At 49.1% G+C, this 10971-nt stretch overlaps 1 protein-coding gene across 1 annotated transcript; it reads right to left on the bottom strand.

Annotated features, from left to right (window-relative positions):
* Positions 1-3666: 3666 nt before the first annotated feature.
* On the bottom strand, positions 3667-10396 carry grin3bb (glutamate receptor, ionotropic, N-methyl-D-aspartate 3Bb; the record flags this gene model as incomplete). The annotated part of the gene is made up of 9 exons (XM_083888368.1): positions 3667-4567; positions 4823-4890; positions 4992-5156; positions 5347-5498; positions 5782-5897; positions 6017-6162; positions 7249-8338; positions 8420-9054; positions 9899-10396. 9 exons carry the CDS (start codon positions 10394-10396, stop codon positions 3667-3669), a joined length of 3771 nt encoding a protein of 1256 aa, XP_083744494.1.
* Positions 10397-10971: the final 575 nt, after the last annotated feature.

The raw sequence follows: 10971 nt of genomic DNA, 5'->3' as shown, positions 1-10971 counted from the left end.
GAGGAGAGGAGGAGGAGCAGAGGAGGAGAGGAGGAGAGGAGGAGGAGCAGAGGAGGAGAGGAGGAGCAGAGGAGCATAGGAGGAGGAGAGGAGGAGGAGCAGAGGAGGAGAGGAGGAGGAGAGGAGGAGGAGCAGAGGAGGAGCAGAGGAGCAGAGGAGGAGGAGCAGAGGAGGAGCAGAGGAGGAGAGGAGGAGCAGAGGAGGAGAGGAGGAGGAGAGGAGGAGGAGCAGAGGAGGAGCAGAGGAGGAGAGGAGGAGGAGAGGAGGAGGAGCAGAGGAGGAGAGGAGGAGCAGAGGAGGAGGAGCAGAGGAGGAGGAGCAGAGGAGGAGAGGAGGAGGAGAGGAGGAGGAGCAGCAGAGGAGGAGAGGAGGAGCAGAGGAGGAGGAGCAGAGGAGGAGAGGAGGAGGAGAGGAGGAGGAGCAGAGGAGGAGGAGAGGAGCAGAGGAGGAGGAGCAGAGGAGGAGCAGAGGAGGAGGAGCAGAGGAGGAGAGGAGGAGCAGAGGAGGAGAGGAGGAGGAGCAGAGGAGGAGGAGCAGAGGAGGAGGAGAGGAGGAGGAGCAGCAGAGGAGGAGAGGAGGAGCAGAGGAGGAGAGGAGGAGGAGAGGAGGAGGAGCAGAGGAGGAGGAGAGGAGCGGAGGAGCAGAGGAGGAGCAGAGGAGCAGAGGAGGAGGAGCAGAGGAGGAGAGGAGGAGCAGAGGAGGAGAGGAGGAGGAGCAGAGGAGGAGCAGAGGAGGAGGAGCAGAGGAGGAGAGGAGGAACAGAGGAGGAGGAGCAGAGGAGGAGGAGGAGCAGAGGAGGAGAGGAGGAGGAGGACCAGAGGAGGAGGAGCAGAGGAGGAGAAGAGGAGGAGAGGAGGAGGAGAGGAGGAGGAGGAGCATAGGAGGAGGAGCAGAGGAGAGGAGGAGGAGTAGCAGAGGAGGAGGAGGAGCAGAGGAGGAGGAGAGGAGGAGCAGAGGAAGAGCAAGAGGAGCAGAGGAGGAGGAGCAGAGGAGGAGAGGAGGATAGGAGCAGAGGAGGAGGAGAGGAGGAGCAGAGGAAGAGCAAGAGGAGCAGAGGAGGAGGAGCAGAGGAGGAGAGGAGGAGGAGGAGAGGAGGAGCAGAGGAGGAGGAGCAGAGGAGGAGCAGAGGAGGAGGAGCAGAGGAGGAGCAGAGGAGGAGAGGAGGAACAGAGGAGGAGGAGCAGAGGAGCAGAGGAGGAGAGGAGGAGGAGCAGAGGAGGAGGAGGAGCAGAGGAGGAGAGGAGGAGGAGGACCAGAGGAGGAGGAGCAGAGGAGGAGAGGAGGAGCAGAGGAGGAGAGGAGGAGGAGAGGAGGAGGAGGAGCATAGGAGGAGGAGGAGGAGCAGAGGAGGAGGAGAGGAAGAGCAAGAGGAGCAGAGGAGGAGGAGCAGAGGAGGAGAGGAGGATAGGAGCAGAGGAGGAGGAGAGGAGGAGCAGAGGAAGAGCAAGAGGAGCAGAGGAGGAGAGGAGGATAGGAGCAGAGGAGGAGCAGAGGAGTTCATTCACGTCTCTGCACAGCCTTCACCGTCATGATGGTCCTCACTGTGTGGGTCACAGTCTGAAGGAGTTTCAGAGGAGCAGAGTAGAAGAGGAGGAGCAGAGGAGGACAAGGAGGAGGATGAGGAGGAGGACAATGAGGAGGAGCAGAGGAGGAGTAGGAGGAGGACAAGGAAGAGGAGGAGCAGAGGAGGAGGAGGACAAGGAGGAGCAGAGGAGGAGGAGCAGGAGGAGGAGCAGAGGAGCAGAGGAGGAGGAGCAGGAGAAGGACAAGGAGGAGGAGGACGAGGAGGACAAGGAGGAGGAGGAGCAGGAGGAGGAGGAGGAGCTAACCCTGGATGAATTGATGTCATTATCTTTGTGTAGAGAGCTCTTTTAACTGCAGGACTTTTTTATCACAATCACATGTTTTTATCCTCAGATTTAAAGTGTGATGTTTTTAAAGAAGAAGAAAATCAGACGATCTGTAAAATCATCTTTGTAGAGAAGTGAACGTCTTTAGAGTCGTGAGGGAGAAGAAGCTGAGAAGATCTGAGCAAATACAAGAGTTTACATTGGAATAAACTTTAACATTTAGGAAATACAGCAGATAGTTTTCATCAGTGATGCACAAAGTGGACTTTTACTGACTTTTACTGACTTTTACAAACTTTTACAGACTTTTACTGACTTTTACTGACTTTTATAGACTTTTACTGACTTTTATAGACTTTTACTGACTTTGACTGACTTTTATAGACTTTTATAGACTTTTACTGACTTTTATAGACTTTTATAGACTTTTACTGACTTTTTTAGACTTTTACTGACTTTTATAGACTTTTACAGACTTTTAAACTTTTATATTCAGTTGATTTCTGAACCCTGTAAAACCCTGTAAAAAAATACCCATCAGTTATTTTTACACTATAAGTGTAAAAGAGCAGTACTACTGCTGATTGTACACTTAATACTTGTGTTTCTATAAAACTGAAAATAAACTTTGTTTGGCCTAAAAATGAACATGAAAAGCTTTGTCGCCAAAAGGGACTTCATGGTGCGTTCAAGTGCATCTGGTAAAGTCCAGGTTACCTTAACCACTGCAGTCAGAGCTGAATCAATAGAACACGTTTATCTGAGTCATTTTACACAATAAACAACAACAACATTTAAAACAACATGTTTAAACTCCATCACATTCAGAGAGAAGTTAATTGTTGAACATTCACTCATTCACACGCTCACAATACAACAATAATAACACACACACACAGACACACACACACACACACACGTGTCTGTTGGACAATGTGGACACAGACTGCTGCTGAACTGAGCCTCATGTGGACTCATGTGGACTCATGTGGACTCATGTGGACTCATGTGGACTCATGTGGACTCATGGAACCCTCAAATCCAGGTCTTGCAAAGAAAAGAAGTCTAATAAATCAAAGTCTGTAGTGACTGAGAATGAAGAGGTTAAACAAAGACACATAATCCTTAATCTCCTCTGGATTAACACAAATAAGAATGAAACTAGAATCTGGAGAAAAATAGAGTTTATTTCTTACATATTTTACGTCAACATTGAGGAACAGTTAAACGTTTTTTAAAAGATTGACTTTGATCAAACTAATCCAGGATCATTCAGATGAACCATGTTAATGTGGATTGGGATTAAATATGTTAACATGAATTATTTTTAAAACATTTCACTCTGAACATGATTCATATATTTATGTGAGACATAGAAATATAATATTTATATAGAATCTAATATCAAAATCTATCAGAAAATCCACATAAATAAAGATTATTTTAACCATCACAGGGTCAAAGGTCACTGAGAACAACATGCTACTGTGAAGACAAAGGGTTAGTTTAGAATATATTCAAAAATATTGGTATAAAAGTTTAGAACATGGTCATTAAAACTACCGTTTACCACCTGCAGGTGGCACCTGAGAGCAAATCCTACATTGTGTAACTTTAAATGTTTATTGAATGTTTTCATAAATGTATTAGGATTATTTTTTTCAGTTCAACAGGAAAAACATTAGGAAGCATTTTTACCATGATAATTATTATTATGATTATTATTATTATTATTGCTGTCAAATCTTTTCAAATATATATATAAATATATATATATATATATATATATGTATATACAGGTTTTTTTATGAGCCGCTCACGTCCTCTGAACGGACAGTCGTCTGTGAACGGGTCGGACTTTGGACAGAAGTTTGAGACGAGGCTCCGTCGTCGTCATCACACACTTCTTGGCAGGCGACAGCGTCGCTATGGCAACGGCAGGTACTGCTGTATTTGTTGTTGTCGTCACTGTCGTCACTGGTGTCGTCACTGGTGTCGTCACTGTTGTCGTCACTGTCGTCACTGGTGTCGTCACTGGTGTCGTCACTGGTGTCGTCACTGGTGTCGTCACTGGTGTCGTCACGGTAACTGCAGGAATGTTGTTTGTTACCGTGGCGACAGGCTTGGACAGACTGGTCTGGATCTCAGCCCGTCTCGCCAACACTGTCCTCAACTTCTCCCTCATCTGTTCAATCTGGTCTTCGAGCTCCTGTAGCTCACCTGTGAGGGGCGGGGCCACTGCGGCGGAGGGCGGGGCCACTGCAGCGGAGGGCGGGGCCACTGCATCAGAGGGCGGGGCCACTGCAGGGAGACCGATGACAGGTACAAGAGAACGAGCAGAGGAGGGCGGGGCCAGAACCAGGCAGCTCAGAGAAGCTGCCGGACCTCCGTTCTCACAAATCCTGCACATTGTCTCTGCTCTACGATTGGCTGATTCTGCCACCTGACTTTTAGCCCCGCCTCCTTTGATATCAGAAGCAGCGATACGTGCAAGTAGGCGGCGGGTGTTGAGGGTCTCCAGGTTAAAGTTCACTTGTTTGAAGTCTCGAGAATCTGAGAGGACAGAAGCAACGTCCATTCTGCTCTCATTGGTCCACTTAGCTGAGACTCCAGGGGCCGGGGGCCCAGGGGCCGGGGGCCCAGGAGCCGGGGGCCCAGGGGCCAGGGGTCCAGGGGCCAGGGGCTCACAGGGAGGTTGAGGCTTTAGTAACTTACAGCTGAACACAAACACAAATGATTTGCTTTAGGATTTACACAGATGTATGTATGTATACACTGATGTATGTATGTATACACTGATGTATGTATGTATACACTGATGTATGTATGTATACACTGATGTATGTATGTATACACTGATGTATGTATACATTGATGTCTTTGGTGACGTTCACACATTCATTATTCATAATAATAATAATAATTCACACGTTCATCAGTAAAATTCAAAGACAATGAATAAAAACATTGACCTTTTTTCTTTGTCCAATCGTTGTCTCTTCACGTCTTCATACGTCACGTTCAGAGCTCGATGGATTTTCTGTCAAACACAAACATTTTCACAAAGTTTCTAGAGGAAAATTCAACGGATTTACAGGGTTTTGGTCAAAGAAAAGGAAAAACAACAATAAAGACACTGACCTGTGACGTGTGAAGCCAATACTTGAGTCTCTGACGACGACGAATGTGCGGCAGGACGAGTCGATAGAAGGCGTGTTCACCTGCCAGAGCCAGCAAAGCTCCGCCCACTCCAACACACAACAACACAAAGAGTCCTGAGAAGTGACCGATCCCCATCTGAAGAGTCTGACACACAACAACACAACGGCACTCAGAAACTACACACAACAACACAACGGCCCTCAGAAACTACACACAACAACACAACGGCCCTCAGAAACCACACACAACAACACAACGGCACTCAGAAACTACACACTCAGAAAGTGTGTATAGAAACACAAAGAGTGTGTAACACGTGTACGTTACAACTGACCTCAGTAACAGCGAACACTCGGTTTCCACACGGAACCACTTTGTACCACTTGTCGTGAAGCAGATCCATGAATCCGTCTGATTTATATCTGCTGATGATCTCAGAGATGTTGGACGTCAGAGGACAATCCTGAGGGAGACCGATGCCATAACCTGGCAGGTGTTTACACACTGGTTATCCTTGTTCCATGTTTGTAATTTATTACATTATTATTACGTTATTATCATGTTATTATCACATGTTACTGACACTCTTCACAAAAGTGCTATTGATGGTCAGAGAGTGGCGCCCCTTGCTGTAAGATCACAGTATTATACTCATATGTACTATATACTACCCTTTCACACCTACTTAGACAAGTTGTCAGTTCACTCACAGCCGGGGATCAAACCCTAACCCTTCCGCTGATCCACCGACTTATAAACACGTCGTTACCTTCGATAGCAAATGGTTTTCCAACTGTTGCCAGTTTACAGTCGGCATCGATGGAAACTTCGTAGTCCAGCAGAGCTTTGTCCATGATGAAAGCATCAAGACGAGGGGGATCTGTCCTTCAACACAGAGACGTGGTTACTATAGCAACACACAGCAGAGCGTGAGAGCGACAACAATGAACACAACTGGAAATGTGACGAGAGCAGTCGGGCGTCTTTGTCCACGGTCGTCTTACTTGAGTGCAGCGACCCCTTCAGGCGTCGTCGGCTCATTGAAATGCCTCATGTACTCCAGAGTCTCCGGGAAACTGTTTTTCATGTAATCCTCAGCGCTGCTCTCTCGGACCGTACCAAAGCGAAAACCCTGAGAGGGGTGGTGCAGCTGAAACATGACGAGACAAGAGCAGGTTATTACTGATGTTTTCATCTGTGGAAATACTGACGACAAGAAAATCTGTGGAAATTAACGGCGGTTCAGTGTTAGGTTCTTTAGGAACAACAACATAGATCAGGCTCCTGAAAAGTAAACATTAAGTAAACATCAAGTAAACATCAAGTAAACATCAGGTAAACATCAGCTATCAGGTAAATATCAGGTAAACATCAGCTAAATATCAGCTAAACATCAGCTAAACATCAGCTAAACATGAGCTAAATATCAGGTAAACATCAGGTAAACATCAGCTAAACATCAGCTAAATATCAAGTAAACATCAGGTAAACATCAGGTAAACATCGGCTAAACATCAGCTAAATATCAGGTAAACATCAGCTAAACATCAGCTAAATATCAAGTAAACATCAGGTAAACATAAGCTAAACATCAAGTAAATATCAGGTAAACATCAGCTAAATATCAGCTAAACATCAAGTAAACATCAGGTAAACATCAGCTAAATATCAGCTAAATATCAGCTAAACATCAGCTAAACATCAGCTAAACATCAAGTAAACATCAGGTAAACATCAGGTAAACATCAGCTAAATATCAGCTAAACATCAAGTAAACATCAGGTAAACATCAGCTAAATATCAGTTAAACATCAGCTAAACATCAACTAAACATCAAGTAAACATCAGCTAAACATCAACTATGGAGCAGCTACGGGGCAGCTGTGGCCTAGAGGTTAGAGTAGCCGGTTCGAGCCCCGACCTGTCCGCAGCTGAAGTGCCCTTGAGCAAGGCACCTGACCCCCTCACTGCTCCCCGAGTGCCGCTGAATGCAGGCAGCTCACTGCTCTGGGTTAGCATGTACTTCACCTCACTGTGTGCTGTGTGTGTTCACTAACTCACGGATGGGTTAAAATGCAGAAATTGGAATTTTCCCACTGCGGGACTAATAAGGGAATCTTAATCTTAAACATCAGCTAAACATCAAGTAAACATCAGGTAAACATCAGGTAAACATCAGGTAAATATCAAGTAAACATCAGACAAGGCGCTAAGCGTCAGGTATCAAGTATCAAACCTTGGCATCGTGGATCCCTGAGACGTCCTCAAAGGTTTTCTCTCCGACCATGACAGCAGCGAGGTTAGCCGTGTAGCTGGACAGCACTAGCAGGCAGAAGATGGCCCACAGATTCATGAGGAAACGACCCGTCCAGCACTTTGGCGTCTTGGTGGAAAACGTGCGTCCGAACAGGACGGCGTAACACAGGTTCAGAGCTGACGAGTATGAGAACACCTTCATTCTGTTGCGTCCGTGTGGCGTCATTCCAAATGGACTCTTCCACTCATACAGCGTGAGGAAGAGAGCTGTGATGTGCAGCGCCAGGAAAACCCCCACCCACATGGACCAGTGCAGCGGCCACATGAAGGCGCCGATGGGAGCTGCTGTGTCTTTACTGCGCACCAGGATCCCCAGGCTGGTGGAGAAGAAGGGCGAGGTGAAGTCCATCACCTGACTGCGAGCCGAGTTGATGCTGAAGGAGGTGACGGCCAAATCTGCCAGTCCATTCAGAAGATCCCCCACCAGCCCAGTCCACCGACCCCCCTTCCACGCACCATACTTCCCATCTCCGACAATGTAAAGGTCAAACTCAAAGCCGAGGTCCTCGGCCAGCTTCTCCAGCAAGTCGATGCAGTAACCGTAGCAACACTTGCTGTAGTGTGCAGGGAGAAAGCTGCTATTTCCCTCTGCCACTTCCCTGAAGAACCTCTCCAGAGTCTCTGAGCTGTTGGTTCCAGCATCCAGGCAGAACTGTCCAGCTGGACAGGTGCCTTCAACATCTGCATCACGGGTGAACACAAAGGGATGTTCCACTAGAGTCACCACACGGACACGACTCCCCATCACAGGCATCCCTGCCCTCCAGCGGACCCTGGTCCTCCTGCCCAGACCTTCTGACCTGTGCTGGTGTCGGTGTCTTTGCCAGAATCCCTGATCTTCCAGCTGCAGATGACCTCCCTCCCAGGTTCCCACCGTCACCCAGGACGGTTGACCCACAGCGTTTCGTCGCAGGCTCCAAATGTGAAATCGCTGTGAGGTCAAGACCTGAGAGTCCTGGAGAACCCTGACCAAACCCGTCACACCAGAGAAAGACGTGTTGGACAAAAACCTACAGAAGAAAAGGAGAACAAACACATGTGCTGTAGGTCAGAGGTCACCATGTTTCAGGCTGCAGGGGGAGGAGTCTTACCTGGACAAATACTGTCCTGATGATGTCACCTCTTGTTTACTGTGTTTGTTGTAGCAGTTGACAAAGTTGTGGATCAGTGAAAGTTCTGGTCTCAGCACAGACGCCGCAGCGATGGACGTGGTGACGAGCTGAAGAGCGTCTCTGATGTAAAAGTCCAGCGGTTTGCGGTTCACCTGTCCGTACGCCAGGAGACCCAGAGGCAGCCCGATGGTCTGAAGGGTTTCGGGGTTGAGCGGCTGGCCCAGCACCCAGTGCATCGTGGGTAAGGTGAGGCCCAAGTCCTGAGCACTGCGCAGTACTGCAGCTGCACACTGTGGATCAGAACCAAACAGCAACACTGACGCCGGCAGCTTCTGTCTGAAGTGCTGCGACAGGAAGCCACGGATCTGTGCGTCGTCATGTGACCACTGCGTCAGGTTCAGAAGGGCCTGCGTCTTCAAGGTCACCCAAGACGGGCTGTCCCACAATGCACTGCTCCGACCCTCCAGGAGCTGCAGGAGAGGCTGCGTTTCCTCCCACCCCCGACACAGAACCACAGACCCCTCCCTCCAACCGGACCGCTGCAGAACTCCCAAGACCAGATCAGACAAACCAGAGTCAGGAATCCCTGTCATCATCTGCAGGTGGAACTGATTCTACACAAACACAGAGAGGAAAAGCAGATCAGATCATCAGGACATGGATCAGGATCAGGACACGGATCAGGATCAGGACCCGGAGCAGGATCAGGATCACAACATGGATCAGGACACGGATCAGGATCAGGACACGGATCAGGATCAGGATCAGGACCCGGATCAGGATCACAACATGGATCAGGACACGGATCAGGATCAGGATCAGGATCAGGATCACAACCAAAATCAAAAATTATAGAATCAACAGAAAGTCTTGAAGGTCAAGGTCAGTGACTTTGTAGGAGAATAAATGAGAGAAGAAGAAAGTATATATGTACATATGTATATGTATATAAGTGTATATGTATATATGTACATGTGTATATGTATATATGTACATGTGTATATGTATATAAGTGTATATGTACATGTGTACATGTATATAAGTGTATATGTACATGTGTACATGTATATAAGTGTATATGTACATGTGTACATGTGTAACTCCATCTTTCTTTCATTACTAATCGTAATTCATTTCATATTAAACGTCTTAAACACGTTTCACGTGTAAAAACCACGATGAACGACATTGACCAATCTGTGGAAGTATGGGCGTGGCCACGCAGTGCATGCCCCGCCCCTCTCATTAAACAGTCTAGACGCTGACTCAGCATTTCTTCTGCACATGATGCACTTTTTAAAATAGGAAAGTGTAACTATGGCAACGTCACTGACGAACCCACACACACACACACACACGCACACACGCGACCTCTAACAACGTCAAGGTCAATCTCAATGAAAAACACACACTCTGCTCTGACGTCACGTGTTTTCAGGTCACAGGTGAGACTCGTACCTGCGCGCGCAGCGGCTCTCCCTGTTCGATGATGCTGATGAACGGGATCTTCATCACCGCGGACAGGAAGTCCACTTGGAGCAGCTCGTCCCGGTTCTGAGGGAAGGCGATCACCGCGGACACTCCCTGCACCGCCACGCCCGCACACACGCACCGGAACACGGACTCCGGGTCCGCGGCGGCCGGCGTCCACGAGACCAGCTCCACACTCAGGTTATAGGGCAGAAGGTTGGCTCGCTCGGGGTCCTGGTCCCGGTCCCGGTCCCGGTCCCGGTCCGGATGCGGATTCAGATCCAGATCCGAGCTCATCACCGCGGCGCGGCTCAGTGCCGCCTGGACCTGAAAACGAGCCGCACGCTGCGCCGGCACGAGAGCGCCCACGCGCACCGTGTGCCAGATCTGCGTCGGCAGGTGACAGGGCTGCGCGAGGAGGAGGCACCGCGGGACCAGGACCAGGACCAGGAGGAGAGTTCTGGACCAGGAGCGGATCAGAGACATCCTGACTGTGACTCTGATCCGCTGGAGGAGGAGGAGAGAGGAGGAGGAGGAGAGGAGAGAGAGGAAGAGGAGGAGAGAGGAGGAGGAGGAAGAGAGAGGAAGAGGAGAGAGGAAGAGCGAGGAGGAGAGGAAGAGGAAGAGGAGAGAGAGGAAGAGGAGGAGAGAGTAGGAGGAGGAAGAGGAGGAGGAGAGGAAGAGAAGAGAGGAAGAGCGAGGAGGAGAGAGGAAGAGGAGGAGGAGGAAGAGGAGAGAGGAAGAGGAGGAGGAGAGAGGAAGAGGAGGAGAGAGTAGGAGGAGGAAGAGGAGGAGGAGAGGAAGAGAAGAGAGGAAGAGCGAGGAGGAGAGAGGAGGAGGAGGAAGAGGAGAGAGGAAGAGGAGGAGGAGAGAGGAAGAGGAGGAGGAGGAAGAGGAGGAGGAGAGGAAGAGAAGAGAGGAAGAGCGAGGAGGAGAGAGGAAGAGGAGGAGGAGAGGAAGAGCGAGGAGGAGAGGAAGAGGAGAGAGGAAGAGGAGGAAGAAGAGGAGAGAGGAAGAGCGAGGAGGAGAGGAAGAGGAGGAGAGGAGAGAGAGGAAGAGGA

Source organism: Microchirus variegatus (assembly GCF_963457635.1).
Source record: "Microchirus variegatus genome assembly, chromosome: 4".
NCBI lineage: Eukaryota > Metazoa > Chordata > Actinopteri > Pleuronectiformes > Soleidae > Microchirus > Microchirus variegatus.
This window is presented reverse-complemented; position numbering and strand designations above follow the sequence as displayed.